The following is a 20,554-nucleotide window of genomic DNA, read 5'->3' as shown; positions in this document are numbered from 1 at the left end:
TCCATGGGGTCACAAACAGTCAGACACGAAGGAAACTCAACATCACATGTACTCAAGGAAATGGAGATTTTAGAAGTCTGGTGGTGGTATTATTAAATATTGGTAAGGGTAAGAGATATTCTGGTATTGGTATCCATTATAACCGGCTACTTTAGAGATTCCACTTCTAGGAGTCTACCTAGAAAAAACATGTACACATGCATATAGGAGAAATGTACTTTAGTTAATCATTCCCTTACCAAAACATATTCAGGCTTCTCATAGTTATAACAATGCTGAAATAAACAGTGAGTCCCACAATTCCTCACTTATAAAACTGCGATCTTGTTTTAAAAAGCAACGTACTCAGGGTAGGTGGACACTTCTCCTACCCCAGGTGATAAACCATGCCTGCACTGAGCCAGGCATTTCTATTAATGATTGCTTTAAGGGTGAAAAGATTTTGCTCCACAACAAAAAGACACATGAAAAATAAGGTATTATTATTCCTGCCTTGAATATGGCTGTACAAAGTCACAACAAAGTCACAGTGCTGGTAGCCTTGGCTGTCATCTGATCTTGGGGTAAAAAGCCTCAGGATGAAAAGCCAACATGCCAAGAAGAAAGGAAAGGGAAGAAAATGGAAAAGCCTGAGTTCTTTAACTGCTTGAGCCACTTTACCAGCCCTGCAAAGACCTACTTATGGAGATAATTATTTTATTGCTTAAACTACTATTAGGTTTTCTACTACTTAATGCCAAAAGTGCTTCTGACATCACACATTAAGGAATTGTCATTATAAAAATTATAAAAATTGTCATTTAAAGAAAAAATTTGCTTTCCTCTATAACTTTCAACTATGTACAATGAAATGGAATAAATCAGTTTTTAAATTTAGAATTATAAAACTGACATTTTAAAATTTTACCTGATAGATTCTGATTTCATATTTCAGACAACTATATCACTTGAAAGTTTTGACTATAACTAACTTTCTAGATGAAGACAGAAGGACTTCACACTTGAAAAACTGAAGTTAAAAAATAAGAAACCATTCTTCAGTCACATTACTAGGTAACCAAAATGGCAAACTGATCAAATTTGACAAAATTAGACAATTCAAAATATTAGAAGTGTTAGAAATATTAGAAATGTTATTTCCAATACAGATTTATATCCACTATTGAACCTGCCCCAAGTATATATTTTCTGTTTTGTAAACTATGCCATTGAGATATATCTTTTTCAATGATAGTCATTATAAATGATATAACAATAAAGTTCAAACTACAAAAAAAAGAAATCACACCATTTAAACATTAGACCTTGGTGCTTTCACTGCCATGGCCTCTGATTCAACCCCTGGTCAGGGAACTAAGATCCTCCAAGCTGTGCAGTGAGGTCAAAAATAACCAAAAAACACATACGCACACATCTATTTAAAAAAGAAAAGAATACAAATATTTAGCTGATCTCTATTATAAATATTCTGAATTTGGAGTAGGTAGAGCCAACCTGTTAATAGAGAGTTCAATGTGAAGTTCTTATGTATAACTCTCTTTCATAAAGGAGTTAAATAAAAGCAGTGACCAAAGCAATCAAGAGAATGATAAAAACAGTTTGTACAACAGGTTTAATCAAATAATCTACCAGGCACATAATAAGTAAAAAAGAATACTGTCATCAATTATCAGAACATGTTCAACAAAAATGGCAATGCACAGATTTTTTTTTGAAGACATAACTACAGCTAACATTTATTGAGAGCTCATTACACTTCAGGCACTGGTGTAAGTGCTTTAAGTGAAATCATTTTACTCAATCTTCACAATAAGCCAGTGAAATATGTATTCTATTATTTCTATTCTATGAGTGATAAAACTGTGGCAGAGACAGTTAAATAACTTGCCAAAGCTCACACTGCCGATAAAGAATACAGTCTCCGTCTGAACACTAATACACACACATACACAGGCTGTCTGACTTGAACATCTACATTCTTCATCATAAGCTACTGCTTCTTTACATCTCATACGTTCCTAACAGAGAAACTCTGAGAAACCACCAAAAGAAATATTCTTAGTCCATAAACTTTCACAGTTTATATCCTGAGGAGCTTTCATGGCATACAGTGTCCTATCCTTAAAGTTCTAGTTTAGTATCATATTCCAGCTGGTAGCTGAGTATATGGTAACTTTCAGGAGGATAAAATTTCAAAATGAGCTGACAATATACAGGGTAACATATGTGACTTCAATAAATACGAAGAGAGGATGCTAAAGATGAAGAAACAGTGTATTTTCCTTATAGGTAACTTCAAACAATCTACATTAACTGACTGATAAACAATAAAATCAAGTTAAAATTATCCATACCATTGTTTGATGGGTAAATTAAAAGTAATCTCTTGCCAGTGTCTCTGAGCTTCATAATCACCAAACATAGGGGGCTTTCCAGCACCTAAAATAATAAGGGGGGGAAAAGCAAAATAAATTTATACTTTATTTATCACTGTCTTACAGCAATCACATTCAAGGAATGAGGAAGGGCAGATACTAAGGTCACAACTGGGATAATGTTAGGGGAGCGCATGAAGCTGAGTGGGAACCAATAGATGTTCACTGCAGAGCACTCACCTCATGAGCTCCACTGCCTTCCTTTGCCCTAATAAACAAAACAGAACTTCCTGTCCCACTGTCAGCTACATAAGCTTTTTAAATTAGCATTTTCTGTTTAAAAGAAAGCCAATTTTTGTTTATTTTCAACTCCCCTCCCCGGTATTTAGAGTATGTAAGTACCTCCTTTAACATAATCAATATAAATTTCCCAAAGTTGCTTGTAAATTGGAATTTTGTTAACTCCAGTTCACTGAAAGACAGTATTTTTCTTAAATGGCAAAAAATTCTATAAAGCAAAGAATCTTAAAAAATAAATAAATATATATATATATACATATATATACACACATACACATATATACTTTAGTATGCTAGTGATTTTATTTCCTCATGAAAATTTTCTAAACTATAAAGATAGTATAGATGGAAGAAAAGGACACAGAAGTGACTTCAAAAGTCAGAGATGAGGTCTGAATTCTAGCCCTGCTAACACACTGAGTGACACCGTGACCCTGAGCAAATGACCTTAGCTCTCTAAGCCTTAGCACATTAAAAACAGAATCAATACTATCACACCTAAAGGATTGTTGGAATAAAGATAATGAACATAAAATGCTCTGTGTAGTACCTAGTACACATAAACATTCAATAAATATTAACACTAATTAGGTTTCTTTTAATTTTTTTTTTTGGGGGGGCCATGCTGTGCAGCATGTGGGATCTTAGTTCTCTGACCAGGGATGGAACCCACACCCTATGAGCTAGAAGCACCCAGTCTTGACCATTAGACCATCAGGAAAATCCTTTACTTAGTTTTTAATTAACTAGTTGATAATACTAATCACAAGATATCCAAGTTTATTTTTATTTCATGAGAAACACTATAAACTATACTATCCAATAAGTATCATAAAACAACTGTAATAACATATGTCTATATTTTACAAACTAACTATAAATCTAAGGTCAAGTATAGAACCAAAAACCAAAGACATTGATTAGGTCAGGGTTTGATGTCAAATGAATTAAAAACTGCCAGTTTATAGTTTACTTCTAAATTGCAAATAAGGGAGAATGGATCTTCAATAGCTAACAACAGACAGTATCTGCTACACGCCAAATACAACAGTAAAGTAGGGATTATTATCATCCCCAGTTTATAGCTAGCAAACTGGAAACAAGGGTCACCGAGGTAATGAGTAGCACAGTCTGGACTGGAACCCAGGCAGACTGGCTCTGTAATTCATGTTCCTAGCTCCTACTGTGTATTGCCTCACAACTTGGTTAAGTTGTTGCCTCAACAATTAGGTTGTTAACCTCAAATCATTTTACATGACATAAAGGTAATTCCACTTAATAGTAAACAAACCACTATTTAGCTAGCAGTTGATTACAAAATTTTATGAGAAAGCCCAAATAGGTACGGTACAGACACAGGTTTCTCAATCAGCAAGTAAAAAATCACATGTAGTCATATATTCATTAATCCATTGGGAAGGTGTACCACACTGGTGAATGACATATTATCACTTTTTACTCTAACCCAGATGTTCTCTAGCTTTGAAACACAACATTAAGTAGATTTTTTGCATTTTAACAGCCGTATTATGCCACTATTCCTTAAATGCTAGCATCTCCACCAAGGAGATACTCCCTATAATCATGGGGAAAGCAGATTAACATCTCCAAAGAGTATACACAGTGAGTGACTGCCACAAAGAATTGCCCACAGTACAGACACATGGATACACACACAAAAACCTACCCCTGTCTCTCTCTTGGAAAGTACAGTGTCTTGTTCATTTTTGCTTTCTCGGGATGTAATTGCACCTAGCAGCTTCTCTGAATGATGATGTAGCAAGGATGTCAATATTATCAATATGATATAACAAGGATTTTAAGTTTAAAAAGATTTGAAATTTTGAGTCTCTGATTTTCCACTTACTAAATGTGCAGCACTAAGCAGTTTGTGACAGACCAATTAATTATGCCAAGGCTACTTTAACACAATGCCCATACATTGGTTCCTGCCTCAAAACATCTTTACGTCACTATCTGACATTTTGAAATTTCAAGCCTCCGTTCATGCTGCTTATTCCCTCTCCCTATTCATATAACTCTTGTATCAACTCATATCCAATGTCTAAGAACCATCTCAACTGCCAAATTCGCCACAAAACCTTCCTGCACAAATTAAAAGCACACTGATCATTAATTATTGACTTCTCAGAAGGGCAAACTATAGACATCATACTTATGTAGATATATAATATGGTTAGATAGCATCACTGACTCAATAGACATGAATTTGAGCAAACTCCAGGAGAGAGTGAAGGACAGGGAAGCCTGGTATGCTGCAGTCCATGGGGTCGCAGAGTTGGACATGATTTAGTGACTGAACAACAACAATATATTTTAAGCATTACTTATCAAACCTCTATATTATTATTTTATTATTCAAACAAGTAGTGAAATACTTATTTTCCTTACATGAGGCGAGGGATTCTCAGTGTGATTACGGAAAAAGAATTATTAGCAACTTCAGTAGTGAAAACATTTCTAAGTACTTAAGAGGAAAATAAAGTGCCAAGAACTTTAGATATAATTCATTTGATCCTCAACCTATGATTTTATCAGCATTTTACTGATGAGGAGACTAAAATTCTGAAATTTTAAAATAACTTGTGCACCATCATACAGTCAGTAAGACACAGTAACATTCAAACTCACAGGCGTTTAATCTCAGTGCCAGAGTCCTTGTCAGAGAAGAAATGATTTGAATACATATAGAGTCATGAGTTGAATAAGAAATAGAAGACAAGAGACATTACAAAAAATAAACACCAAACGAAGTGTATCAATTGTTTAGTGAATTGAAAACCTGTTACCACAATATCTCAGAGCAGTATCTCCTTTTGTTTAACAAACAGCATATAAAAAAGGCAGAAATCAAAATAGGTAAGTAAAGCAGGTTTTTAAAAAGGAAAAAAATTGACTTCTCATGATACTTATGTTTTCAGTATCATATATTTTGTCACATGATTATACTATTTTCTAATAGCGACCCAAATGAGAATTTTAGTTCCAATGGACACAGAATGTGATTTTTCTAGAGTTCAAAGGAAACATATTGTGAGACATACAGTATATACTTTCAATTAAAACTTGCTCCGTTAACTGAACAAGGGAGTTAACTGAATGGGAAATTAACCTACAATTTCCTTTAAAAAGGAAAATAATTCCCCAGTGAATTAACTGCATCCTTGCATGTGCATTTTATAGATGTACGTATGTACGCTGGTGGGTATGTTTCTCTTTTTAAGCATACAGCTACTGTCTATAGGAAGATAGGAATCGATTTTTATTGTCTGCTTTCCTTTGTTTTTTGGTCCACTGGGATAATAAAAGTCATAGAGAATCTTAAGTAATTTCCTATACCTGAAAAAACTCAACTATCCAGATTTTCTGAAATTGCTCTAGACTTGTGGTCAATGTGGAGGAATTTATTACCATTCTCTAACAAATAGAAGAATGGATAATGACTCTCTTTAGGGTTGAGAAACAAGTTTCTATCCAGAGTCTGACCTACTTCAATAAATTCAGCTGACACTGGCTATGAAATTAGTACTTAAGTTTTTAAAACTGCTAAAGTGCCCTTAAAGCAACCCAGAAGGACAACCCAACTGCACCTAAGGGAGCTTCACTTGGGAAGGGCAAAAAGGATTCCTTCTACTGTGATTAATTCTACAAATTCATTTACATGAAATTCAGAATTACATAAAGAAAACATATTAGTGTACATTTACAAAGCTCCAATTTTGTCTCGTTCTTAGGAAAATGAGCTTAAGCACCACTTAAATGTTCATTTTATTAATTGCTGAATTGTTCAGAATTATGTTAGAATTTAAAAAACAAGTAGTTTCTTTGATAACAATATGTACTAATTGTCTTTACATTGAAATTTTAAACATTTTAAGAGAAGAGAATATGGCTAAAATTTTCCCTAATAATTCCCCTTTTATATGTTCCCAGTGAGTAAGAAGAAACATTACAAATAACAATGGGTAAGCGGAGAGAAACATACAGTCTGTGCATCTCCAAAGAAATAATGGACTAATACTAAGCAAGCTCACCTGAGCTTCCTCACTCCAGTGTTTCCTAATTACGATCTTAAGCAAAATGAAAAGCAAATTAAAATAAGCATGTTAAAAACAAACTATAATCAAAAACGTATTTCAATTATAGAGGGGGGAAAAAATCTCAACAGAATCACAGACGTTACACTCTTTAAGTAATCCTCCCAATCTCCTACGATACAGAAGTTTGTCGCGTGCGAATGTTGTTAACACTCTTTAGGACAGAGCTGGGAAGTCTGACAGAATAACCATTTTGGCATTTCTATTTTCCTCATCTGAAAAATGATTTTTAAAAAAATGTAACAACCACCTACAAAAGATGCTACAAATATTTCCATGTACAGTAACAATACTCTTCTTACAGAGTAATCCAAAAGTACTCTTGTCCTGCTGACTTTCTTAGAACAGTTTGAGAGTAAGGTTTAACTTTTTTTGAAGTATAGTTGATTTACAGTGTTGTATTAGTTTCAGGTGTCCAACAAAGAGATTCAGTTACACATACATATATACCTACTTTTTCAGATTCTTTTTCCTTATAGATTATTCAAGATATTGAATATAGTTTCCTGTGCTATAAAGTATGTCCTTATTGATGATCTATTTTATATATAGTATATATATATGTTATTCCCAACCTTCTGAGTATCCCTCCCACCCTTTCCCCTTTGGTAACTCTAAGTTTGTTTTCTGTATCTGAGAGTCTGTGAGTTTTTAAATAAGTTCATTTTGATTCCATGTATATATGATATCACATGATATTTGTCTCACATATTTCCAAAGACAACTTTTAATTGGGTTTTTCCTTAGCCCTCCATAACCCATTTCAGCTACCAAGTAACTCCCTCCTTCCATTCACTAACAAAGTTCCTAAAAGTTGCTAAGTCCACTTATTAATTCCCACTTAGTCATTTATGGTCTGATAATTAGGAGGCTCACAATGGCCTCCTAGTGATCCTCTATTTTAAATTTTCATTCTATTTGACATGTCTAGAATTTGACAGTTAGCTAGTCCTTATTTTTCAAAATTCCCTGATTTCCTGGCTTCCAGGATAGTAACTTCTCTAGGCTCTAATCCTACACTGTTTCTTCTCAGTCACCTTTAATCATTTCCCCTTCTCCATGGTTAAATCTGTTTTCTCAGTGGTTAAATCTGTTTTCCTCTTGCAATACAGACACTCCCAACTCTGCGGCTTCAACCATCATCTGTATCAACCTTTTGTAAACATCAAAATAACCTGTGGATCTTTAAAAAATGCCGATGAAACTAGTTTCCTGCAACATGGCAGACACAGAAAGTCAGAAAAACACCTCCAGTATAGGAAAAGTACATATTTTTAAATTATCTATTTTATATGTTATACATATACAATTTTAATGTATGGCTGAATTAGCAGCAAAATAATAGAATTCTTTAGAGTCCAGAAACAAACAAACAAACAAAAAAAGGATAGACCCAGAAGGGTAAGCATTTGTCCTGAGGGTATCCAAACATCTTTAAGTGGCCACTACCCAAGGTACTGACCAGCTCAATGCCATGAGTAAGTAGGTAAAGCATTGTACTTGAACAGATAGGAATTCAGTGTCAGAAAAATCTCTACTAGAATAAACCTTTGACGAGATGGTGAAGATAATATTTATCTGTAGGTTGGCTCTTAGTAGTACATGAAAAAAGAAGTCTCCCCAAAATTCCTAACCATATGCCGACACTCACCCTGTTCGGGACCTGAATTCATGTAAAGTATATGCCAAAGAAATCTTGAGATGAAAATCTGGTTTGACTTTTGCTAATGGATGTGAGTCTGAGTGAACTCTGGGAGTTCGTGATAGACAGGGAGGCCTGGTGTGCTGCGATTCATGGGGTCGCAAAGAGTCGGACACAACTGAGCGACTGAACTGAACTGAAAAGTGCCCAGGTACCTGGCAGGAGGCAACACAAACCCTCTGTGAAAAAATACACAGTAAACTCAGGCCTCAAAGAATTTCCACAAGATATAAGTACTAGGTAATATGAGCTCACAATTCCAAAAAATCACTAACCTCATGAAGAAACAAAATGCTATGAGCAAGAGTCATCAGAAACAAACTATGAAATGAGATGGCAGATATCAGAATTTTCTGATAGGTAATATAAAATAAGCATAGTTAGTCTATTTAAAGACAAAACAGAACACACTGAGAGTATGCTGAAGAACAAGAGATGATCAGAAAGATCAAGAAGATCCAAATAGGAAACAAGTAGAAGTTGTAGAAATTAAAAACATAATAGCTGAAATCTGAAAACTCAACAGACAACCAAAAAAGCAGCTCAAACACAATTAGAAAAGTAATGAACAGGGAGCTAGATCTGATGATTATAAAGAAAGCTGTGTGAAGAAACTGTAAGATGCAAAATAAAAGCAATTCTAAAGTAGAGGAAAGAGTGAAAAGACCCAACGTGTATCTAATAAGACTTTGCACAAGGAGATTAGAAATGAGAGAGAAGTATTTGAAGAGACAATAAAATTATTCTCTGCTATACCACCTACACTTGGCACAAAGTGAGTGTCCTACTCATATCTGTTGAATGATTAAAAGAACAAAGATATAACATACTTCTAACAAGAAAGAAAAAGAATGAAAAGGGACATCGGCTAAGCATTTTCTAAAGAAACAGAAGGTACAACTCCCTAGAGACAGAAATCAAAAATCCTAAGAGGATAAATTTTTTAATATTCACCTGTAGATATACCACAGTGCAACTGCAGCAAAAGAGGAAAGACATATCATCTACCAAGGAAATACAATTAAAATGACAGCTGATGTCTGAACATCAGCAACAGACACTAGAAAACAATGAAAGAAGATTTTTGAAATGTTTATATTAAGGGAAAATAACTGTCAATACCCATAAAAACGTCACAACAAAGAGGAAAATAAAGGTATTTTCAGTCAAAAATGGAGTTTGCCAACAACAGACTCTTAAAAAAACTCTTCCAAAGATGTACTTCAGGAAGAAAGAAAAGGCTCTCAAAGAAAGATGTACTACGTAAGACAAAGAAAATGAGGGTAAACCTCAGGAAATATTAATTATATAAAACAACAGTGACTAACCTAAAATCATGAAAGAAATAAAATCTTAGGCAATAATACCATTTTAATTTGAGGCAGGAAGTAAAGATTTGTAACTATAGTTAAAACATTTCTAAGGCCCTAGCATTGTTCAGATGGCATTAAGGATTTTGTTAAGCTAAATATGTATATGAAAAATATCGAGTAAGTCCTGAAAGGACAAAACGAAGTAAAGCCTCCAAGTCAGAAAGAGAGACAAAATGGAATTAGGGAGGGGAATTGGTTAGACAGATTTGAATCACAGGGATTCAGAAAAGTGAAGTCGCTCAGTCGTGTCCGACTCTTTGTGACCCCATGGACTGTAGCCTACCAGGCTCCTCCATCCGTGGGATTCTCCAGGCAAGAGTACTGGAGTGGGTTGCCATTTCCTTCTCCATGAGATCTTCCTAACCCAGGGATCGAACCCAGGTCTCCTGCATTGCAGGCAGACGCTTTACCATCTGAGCCACCAGGGAAGACAAAGAAAGTAAACTTTTAGACTTACTTAGTTTAGATGATTTGCAATCAATCTCTGAATGAAAGTGAAAGTGTTAGTCGCTCAGTCGTGTCCGAGTCTGTGTGACCCCATGGACTATAGCCCGCCAGGCTCCTCTGTCCATGGAATTCTCCAGGCAAGAACCCTGGAGTGGGTTGCTATTTCCTTCTCCAGGGGATCTTCCTGACCCAGGGATTGAACCTGGGTAACCTGCGCTGCAGGCAGATTCCTTACCATCTGAGCCACCAGGGAAGCCCAAGGGATTCAAAGGTAGAGGGTAAAAGAATAGAAAAAGATATATCAAGCAAAAAATTAGCTAAAGAAAACTAGTAAAGCAACATTAAATTTTAGAGAAAACAAGACTTTAGGACAAAAGCATTACTGTAAATAAACAAGGACATGACAGTCATGTCATAAAATTCAACTCACAAGGAAAAAAATTCTAAATCACCTAATTACATAGATTCAAAATATTCAAGGAAATTGACAAAACTACAAAAAGAAACTGCCACTCTCTCAATAACTGGTAGATCAATTTGGCAAGAATCAGTAAGAATATAAAAAAACTTCATCAGAACAATTGACATTGAGTAAATGGGTGCCAAAGAATTGATGCTTTTGAACTGTAATGTTGGAGAAGACTCTTGAGAGTCCCTTGGACTGCAAGGAGATCCAACCAGTCCATTCTAAAGGAGATCAGCCCTGGGATTTCTTTGGCAGGAATGATGCTTAAGCTGAAACTCCAGTACTTTGGCCACCTCATGCAAAGAGTTGACTCATTGGAAAAGACTCTGATGCTGGGAGGGATTGGGGGCAGGAGAAGGGGACGACAGAGGATGAGATGGCTGGATGGCATCACGGACTTGATGGACATGAGTCTGAGTGAACCCCGGGAGTTGGTGATGGACAGGGAGGCCTGGCGTGCTGCGATTCATGGGGTCGCAAAGAGTCGGACACAACTGAGCAACTGAACTGAACTGAACTGAAATGGGTATATGCAGATTATTGAACTGGAGAATATACACATATTAAGCACACACACAACATTAAAAAAATTGATCACATACTAGCCCATGTTTCAACACATTTCAAAGAATTAGTCTCATTCATAAAGACTCTCTGTTGTTATTTTCTACTATATAATTAAATTTAAAATATCAAAGAGATCATTGTTAAAGCCTAAATATTAGAAAATTTTTAAATATACTTTCAAATTATTAATGAGTCAAAGCAAAATCACAATAGAAAGTATAAAATATTACCTGTAGGGTGGTACTTGAAAGAAAATGAATAGCCTAAATGACTTAATTAGAAAGAAATGACTGAAACTTAACAAGCTAAAGCATGTGCTGAACAGCTAATGTAAGAATAAAGCCAAGCATACTAAGAGGATAAGAAAAGCTCAAATTAATTTTTTGAAAACACTAATAAAATCAATAAATGTCTAGTAAGGCTGATTTTTTAAAATGAATCAACATAAACCATATCTGAAATGAAAAAGGAACCATAACTAGTTATACAGCAAGGATATAAAAGGTAAGAAAACATGATAATTTACGTCAATATATTTTATTTTTTATTTGAATTTTTATTGGAGTACGGTTGATTTACCATGTTGTGTTACTTTCTGTTGCATAGCAGAGTGAGTCAGTTAAACATATACATACATATCTCCACTCTGTTTTAGATTCTTTTTCCATATAGGTTATTACAGAGTATTGAATAGAGTTCCCTAAGCTATACAGTAGGTCCTCAATAGTTCTCTCTTTTATATATAGTAGAGTGTATATGTCAACCCCAGTCTCCCAATTTATCCCTCTCCGTCTAGTCAAGGCTATGGTTTTTCCAGTGGTCATGTATGGATGTGAGAGTTGGACCATAAAGGAAGCTGAGCGCTTCTTTCAAAAGAATCAATGCTTTTGAACTGTGGTGTTGGAGAAGACTCTTGAGAGTTCCTTGGACTGCAAGGAGATCCAACCAGCCCATCCTAAAGGAGATCAGTCCTGGGTGTTCATTGGAGGGACTGATGTTGAAGCTGAAATTCCAATACTTTGGCCACCTGATGTGGAGAGCTGACTCATTTGAAAGGACCCTGATGCTGGGAAAGATTGAGGGCAGGAGAAGGGGACGACAGGATGAGATGGTTGGATGGCATCACCGACACAATGGACATGGGTTTGGGTGGACTCCGGGAATTGGTGATGGACAGGGAGGCCTGGTGTGCTGCGGTTCATGGGGTCGCAAAGAGTCAGACACGACTGAGCGACTGAACTGAACTGAACTGAACAACACATTTTCGGGCTTCCCTGATAGCTCAGTTGGCAAAGAATCTGCCTGCAATGCAGGAGACCCCAGTTCAATTCCTAGTTTGGGAAGATCCCCTGGAGAAGGAACACGCTACCCACTCCAGTATTCGTGGGCTTCCCTCATGGCTCAGCTGAGAAGAATCATCTGCAATGCATGAGACCTGGGTTCAATCCCTGGATTGGGAAGATCTCCAGGAAAAGGGAAAGGCTATCCACTCCAGTATTCTGGCCAAGAGAATTCCATGGACTGTATAGTCCGTGGGGTCGCAAATAGTCAGACACGACTGAGCGACTTTCACAACACATTTTAAAACTCAGTTGAAATGAGCAAATTCTTAGAAAAATATAAATTATAAAATAAATCAAGAAGAAACAGAAAGCCCAAATGTTCTATAACCATTAAGGAATTTAAGTCACTGAATGTTTTCCCACAAAGAGAATTTCAGACCCAAATCGTTTTGTTAGCAAGTTCTAGCCAAGCATTTAAACTACAGACAATTCCATGGGACTTCCCTGGTGTTTCCACAGGACTGCACTTCCACTGCAAGGGGGCACAAGTTCAATCCCTGGTCAGGAAACTAGGATCCTAAAAGCCATATGGCACAGCCAAAAAAATAATAAATGAATCCCAAACAATTTCAATTCTGAATACTATTCCAGGTTGTAGGAAAAAAGGGTATACACCCTAATTCATTTTATGTGGCTAGCACATCCTTGATAAATTTGACAAAGGAATTTCAAAAAGTAAAACTGCAAGCCAATTTTATTTGTGAGCATGGATGATAAAATCATAAATAATTAGTAAGCCAATCTGCAATATACTTTTTAAAAAAGGCACTATATCACAAATAGAGTTATGCCAGGAATGCAAGTTTGGTTCAATGCTAGAAAGAACAAAAACATACTCAATGATAAATTAAAAGCACCCGTTAAAATTAAGAACAAGATAAAGATGCCTGAATCATTACTTGAACACTGTAATAAACTACTAGAATTAAGAAGACAAGAAAAACGAAAGAAAAAGAATAGGGAGTAAAAAAAAGGAAATAATACTCTAATTCACAGATCACTTTTTTTCACACAGAAGTTTCAAAACATGGGCTTCCCTTGTGGCTCAGCTAGTAAAGAATCCACCTGCAATGTGGGATTCCTGGGTTCGATCCCTGGGTTGGGATGATCCCCTGAAGAAGGGAAAGGCTACCCACTCCAGTATTCTGGCTTAGAGAATTCCAGGGACTGTATAGTCCATGGGGTCACAAAGAGTCAGACATGATTAAGCAACTTTCACTTCACTTCAAAACATACTCCAGATAAATTATCATTTTTAGAAGGTTGCCAAATATTAACAAATCAACCACATTTTCATTCCCCTGGAACAGGCATTTAGATAAGCAATTTTTTAAAAGATACCATCAACAATGGGGAGGGAAAAAATATATAGGCTATCTAGCAATACACCTAAGAAAAGATGGGTAAAACTTTCATGTAGAAAACTATAAAATTTTGTTGAAAAACATTAAAGATTTAAATAAATGGAGAAACATACCATCTTAATGAATTAGAAGCCTGACTATGCTAATGATTACCAATTATCCAAATTAATCAATGGTATAGTATATAATTCCAATTAAAATCCAAACAGAGTTTTTCATAGGACTTTAACAATCTGATTTTTTAAAAAGACATATAAGACATATATGAGGAATTCCCTGATGGTCCAGTGATTAAGACTTGGCACTTTCACTGCTGTGGCTCAGGTTCAATCCCTGGCATTAAGGAACTAAGATCCCATAGAGCAGGGTCAAAGCACTGACTATGGAATAAAATATATTTGAGTTACAGTTGTCATTTATCAGTTGTCTCATTTTCCATTTGTAAACTAGAAATAATACCTATCTTCAGTGGTTATGATAGTAAGGAGAGTACTCAATGTCTAGCATTTGGTAAATACTTATAAAACAGCAACTCTACCTCTATTATTACGATTGCCTCATTTGTCTCTTTACATCCAACTTTCTTCCTACAATCATTTTTCATGATAATAATAAAATAGTAAAAAAACAAGTTGTTTTTCTAAAACACAGCTAACTACACAGCCAAATCTCCAGCCATGCCTCCCTATCCTTTCTTTCCTTTTTTTTATGCTATCTAATACCAAATACTTACAACCATGCTCTCATGCCACCTACCATATCTCTGCACATGTTCTACTGTCTAGAATACGTTCCCCATTTTATTTGCGTAGCAAATGCCAACTTATCTTTCAAACCCTGAATTCAAACGCCATCCTGTGAAAAGTTTTCTGCAATGCATTGTGATCGTTTTCTATGTTAACATTGAAACTCACACTTCAACATTTAATTATCACATTGTATTGTGACTCAAAATTCTCCAAGCCAAGCTTCAACAATACGTGAACCGTGAACTTCCAAATGGTCAAGCTGGTTTTAGAAAAGACAGAGGAACCAGAGATCAAATTGCCAACATCCAATGGATCATTGAAAAAGCAAAAGAATTCCAGAAAAATATCTACTTCTGCTTTATTGACTATGCCAAAGCCTTTGACTGTGTGGATCACAACAAACTGTGGAAAATTCTCAAAGATATGGGAATACCAGACCACCTGACCTGCCTCTTGAGAAACCTGTATGCAGGTCAGGAGGCAACAGTTAGAACTGGACATGCAACAACAGACTGGTTCCAAATAGGAAAAGGAGTATGTCAAGGCTATATATTGTCACCTTGCTTATTAAACTTATATGCAGAGTACATCATGAGAAATGCTGGGATGGATGAAGCACAAGCTGGAATCAAGACTGCCGGGAGAAATATCAACAACCTCAGATATTCAGATGATACCACCCTTATGGCAGAAAGCAAAGAAGAATAAAGAGCTTCTTGATCAAAGTGAAAGAGGAGAGTGAAAAAGTTGGCTTAAAGTTCAACATTCAGAAAATGAAGATCATGGCATCCAGTCCCATCACTTCATGGCAAACAGATGGGGAAACAGTGGAAACAGTGACAGAATTTATTTTGGGGGGCTCCAAAATCACTGCAGGTGGTAACTGCAGCCATGAAATTAAAAGATGCTTGCTCCTTGAAAGAACAGTTATGACCAACCTAGGCAGCATATTAAAAAGCAGAGACATTACTTTGCCAACAAAGGTCCGTCTAGTCAAGGCTATGGTTTTTCCAGTAGTCATGTATGGATGTGAGAGTTGGACTATAAAGAAAGTTGAGTGCCAAAGAATTGATGCTTTTGAACTGTGATGTTGGAGAAGACTCTTGAGAGTCCCTTGGACTGCAAGGAGATCCAACCAGTCCATCCTAAAGGAGATCAGTCCTGAATATTCATTGGAAGGACTGATGCTGAAGCTGAAACTCCTATACTTTGGCCACCTGATGTGAAGAACTGACTCTTTGGAAAAGACCCTGATGCTGCAAAAGATTGAAGGCAGGAGGAGAAGGGGATGACAGAGGATGAGATGGTGTGGATGGCATCACCGACTCAATGGACATGAGTTTGAGTAAACTCCGGGAGTTGGTGATGGACAGGGAGGCCTGGTATGCTGCAGTCCACTTTGGGGTCGCAAAGAGTCAGACACAACTGAGTGACTGAACTGAACTGAACTAATTGTGACTACTTATCTACTAAAATGGAGACCCCTTTAAGTATTAGTCACCTTAAATTTCTAGCCCTTAGCATAGTGCCTGGAATTGGAGAGGTATTAAATAAATATTCACAAGGTTAAATTTAATCCCACCCCCAATCTCCAGGACCAGACTCCATCAATCCCACCCCCACTCCATTTCTCTCACATCATTCCCAATCTTATTCTCCACTGCTCTCTTCCTTTCAAGGTAGTAATATGCCTTCTCTACCCTGGGCTTTCCAGGTGGCTTTAGTGGTAAAGAACCTGCCTGCCAATGCAGGAGACATAACAGACTCAGGTTTGATCCCTGGGTCGGGAAGATACCCTGGAGGAGGACATGGCAACCTATTCCAGTATCTTTGGAGAATCCAGTGGACAGAGGAGCCCGGCAGGCTACAGTCTATAGCATCGCAAAGAGTCGGACACAAGTGAAGCAACTAAGCATGCATACACAAGCCTTCTCTACCCTAAACAAACAAAAAAGCCTTCTTTGATTCCGCTCCCCCTTTGAAGTACTAGCTCATTTCTCTCTTCAACAGCTAAGAGATAACTGTTTCTTAATTTGTCATCTTCCCAGTTAGAATACATCTTTCTTTTCTCATATTACAAAGCCTGTGCTTCTATTTAGCTCTTATACAAATTCTATTTATTAGCATTAGATGTTTAAGCGCCTTTTCTTGACTATACTAATAAAACCTGAAATTCTTCTCTGTCTCAGTTAGAAAACTATAAACTATTACCAAAAACAAAAAACCTCAAAAAACAGACAAAAAGAAAGATTCAAAAAAAAATTCACCTATTAAATGAAAAATATATTACCTGAGTAAGAATTGAGAGAAACTGTCCACCGTACTGTTAGTCCTAGTAAGACTGCAGCTGTCATCAAGTACCATTTCTCCATATTTTTTCTTCGAATTCAGGAAGAGGAAAAAAATACAGGAATACTAATACAGGAATACTTTTAACATGCAGTCAATCACTTCTTTCTTGATCAGAGAAATATTATCAATTATTTGGAATTAGGATTTGGAGAGGATTTTAATTGATGCTTCGTTTCCAATTAAATATTGATTTTAAACTCTAGGAAGAAGTAGCCTGCAGGGAAAACAAAAAAGATACCAAGATTTAGCTGAGCACAGTGCCCAAACAACAAACATTAAACCAAAGCAAAAGATGGAGAAATGGGGGAAGGGGACAGTCAAGGAAAGCAGATAATTTTAAGTTCCTTATTCCCTAGTCCTACAGTCAGGAAATGAACCTCAAAAGGTTAGCTCTCCAGGACTTCCCTGGTGGTGCAGTCGTTAAGAGTCCATGCTCCCAATGCAGGGAATTTGAGTTTGATCCCTGGTCCTTGGGGAACTAAGATTCCATGGGCCAATCGGTGAGGCCAAAAATAAAATAAAGGAAATTTAGAGAAACTAGGACTTGCTAGATTGGAAAATAAAAGTTTCATACTCAAAAGATTAATCAATTAATTAATTCAGGGAATTCCCTCATGGTCTAGTGGTGAGGGCTCCATGCTTTCATTGCCAAGGGTACAGGTTCAATCCCTGGTCAGTGAACTAAGAACCCACAAGCTATGCAGTGCTAAATTTTAGGGGAAAATTGGCACATTTAACCGATAGGTCAAAAAAGTATTTTTCTTTCTTAAAAATAGCAAGGAACAACTCTAGAATTAGTAAGTCTAGCATTTCAATAAGTTAGAATGACTCAAAGCATTTAATAAGGCTATGTGAATGTATTATTCAAATTTTATTTATACAAATTCCCTTTTCTTTCCTCCCTCTTACTGCATCCACCTTTGATCATTTCATTGATCACAAGATATTCTACCAGAGGCAAGGGAGGAAGAAAAATTAAAATAAATCAGTTTCTCACGTTGATTCCAGGTTTGACACAGTTTATGGGCCATTATAAACTTTTCAAATCCTTTTCTAGTCTAACTCAAAAAGCCTCTTTTAACGTGTTGCACTATATATTCCAGAACTGCAACACAACACTCTATTTTCTGCAGAGATATCAAGTTTAAAATTGATTTTACAAATGCTAAGTCCTGGATTTAAAAGTCCATAACTTAACTGATATTCCATTGTGGAAGTTTTAATCAGTAATACAACCAAGTTAAATGAATTATCCACAGTTCCAGATGATCATATTTAAATAACAAAAATAAGACAATCAATGACCCTTAATAATCATAATGAACTTTAAATAAAGAATAACAATGCTTAACTAATAATACGCTGATCAAGTTTTTTGTTTGTTTGCTTTCTGGTCTCACCAAAGGGCTTGTGGGATCTCAGTTCCCCAACCAGGGACTGAACCAGGGCAATGGCAATGAAAGCACGAAATCCTAACCATTAGGCCACCAGGGACCTCCCTGATCAAGTTTGTTGAGAGCACAACAGCAGAACTGATGACAGATGAAAGGATCATATCCAAAAAGATTTAGACAACATCTATGATGGGCCAAATCTAACTCCAGAAATCATTACAGGGATAATAAAGTCAAAGTTCTGCACTTAAACGTCAAAAAAACAAAAAAAAAAAACAAAAACTGCTTGAGTACTGAAAGGGAGGCAACAGATAACAGATCAGCTCTGGATGGACCCAGATGACCCTGATGACCAGTGTTAGATTAAATGTTAGGAAAACTTTTCTAACAACTAGAGTTGTCCAAAAATAAATGAGCTTCTTCTTAAGAAAGGAGTTACTCTTTAAAAGGCTCAAACAAGGACTTCCCTGGAGGTCCAGTGACTAAGACTCTGCACTCCAGATGCAAGTGACCCAGGTTCGATCCCTGGTTAGGGAACTAGATCCCACATGTTGCTTCCTGATTTAAGTGGTTGTTAAAAGATGTGTTTACTTAATGATAAATCAGTTAGTTACAATTTATGATTTGTGGACAGTATTTTCTTTTTACATGTTATAATAAAAGTTACAAAGGAAATAACATTTATTTGTCAACTAGAATATAAGCTCCAAGCAAGCAGGGATCCTCCTATCTTAGACGCTGCCCAGTTTCCTGCTCATAGAACAAGGCTGGCACAGAGCAGGTAACTCAAAGTATTTGCTGAATGGAGATCTTCGGGTAAAGAAGGAAGGTACCTAATTGTACTGAGTCCTTTGTGGTTAAAGATATTATCATATGAGATTCTTAACCGATCTGTTCTCCTCGAACAATAAAAAGGGTTGTTTGTTTTTTGTTTTACTGTTTTTCGTTTCTGTACAACAAAGTACAGTAGCTTCCTAACCCATTCTCGCGGGCAGCAGAGAATTCTTCTGTCCCACTTTACCCAGAGGGTGCGTCTCGGCAGAAAAAATGTCTGTCGTCCATGTCCCAGGGTCAAACTTGTTCCTTTCGGTCCGAAAAGGTCACTCCCCCAGATGAACAGCACAGCCAGGGAGCGTGCTATCCCAAGGCGGCACATCTCGCCAAAGAGCCCCCTCTTGGTGTGCTTGCCCCTTTCTCCGGCGGGCCGGACCCCCAGGACCGCAGGAACAAGGGTGCCAAGCTTTCCAGTCCAAGGTACCCCCATGATCACCGCATCCCCGACCCGGCCCCCAATCGAGCCTGCGGGCGGGACTGAGGAGGCTTGGCTTCCCTAGAGCGGAGCGGAGCAGGGGGCCAGACAGCCAAGCCCCAGGCCCTCCCCCCTCCCTCCAAGCGCCCCAGAATTCCAGGGACCTGGCCTCTTACCCCACCGCTCTCGAACGTAGGGATTCGCGCCGCAGCAGGTTCCAGGAAGGCGCCTGCGCGCTCGCCCCCGCGGCGGAGAGCGCAGCCGGCCTTCCTTCCGCGTCCGCGTACTCGCGCACCGTCCGCGTGCCCGGAGCGGGCGCGAGCCCGTCGAGCGTGTGGGGAGGGGCGGGGAAAAGGCGCGGAGTGGAGAAGGCGGGCTTCGGAGGCAAAGCACGAGCCGCTGGAATCCGAGAGGCCTGGTGTCCGGGTGAGGCTTGGGGCAGGTGGAAAGCCCCTTGCTCTTCTTTCCTGGGATCGTGGCCAAGGCTTGAGCGGCTGCTTAGTCTACGGATTCCTGTTTGGGGAGAGTCCTGGCGCGCTTCACACAGTGGACAGCCCATGGCTAGTTCTCACCAACGAGCAGGAGATCTTCCTCTGGACCTATGCCCTTGAGGAGCCAGAAAGCCAATAGGCTTTACTTTCTTCAGGCTGCATGCCTGCAGAGAAGATGGTATTAAGCTGGGAAGCCACTTCATGGAGGAAATATTTAACTCCAGGCGTCTTTAAGAAACTGTGGGGGATGCTAAAGAACAGCCT

The 20,554-nt window shown here is 37.6% G+C and overlaps 1 protein-coding gene across 1 annotated transcript in view; it reads right to left on the bottom strand.

The window, feature by feature from the left end:
* The window catches only part of ALG6 (ALG6, alpha-1,3-glucosyltransferase), a 56,746-nt gene extending 36,660 nt beyond the window's left edge, over nt 1–20,086 (bottom strand). The window contains exons 1-3 of the mRNA XM_018045050.1: nt 19,976–20,086; nt 17,095–17,370; nt 2,355–2,439 (exon numbers count right to left, since the gene is read on the bottom strand). Coding sequence (XP_017900539.1) covers nt 2,355–2,439; nt 17,095–17,176 — 167 coding nt within the window. The 5' untranslated portion in view covers nt 17,177–17,370; nt 19,976–20,086. The remainder of the gene's footprint in view (nt 1–2,354; nt 2,440–17,094; nt 17,371–19,975) is intronic.

Source organism: Capra hircus, chromosome 3 (assembly GCF_001704415.2).
Source record: "Capra hircus breed San Clemente chromosome 3, ASM170441v1, whole genome shotgun sequence".
NCBI classification, from domain to species: Eukaryota; Metazoa; Chordata; class Mammalia; order Artiodactyla; family Bovidae; genus Capra; species Capra hircus.
Note: the sequence above shows the minus strand (reverse complement) of the source record. Positions and strands in the feature narration are given on the sequence as shown.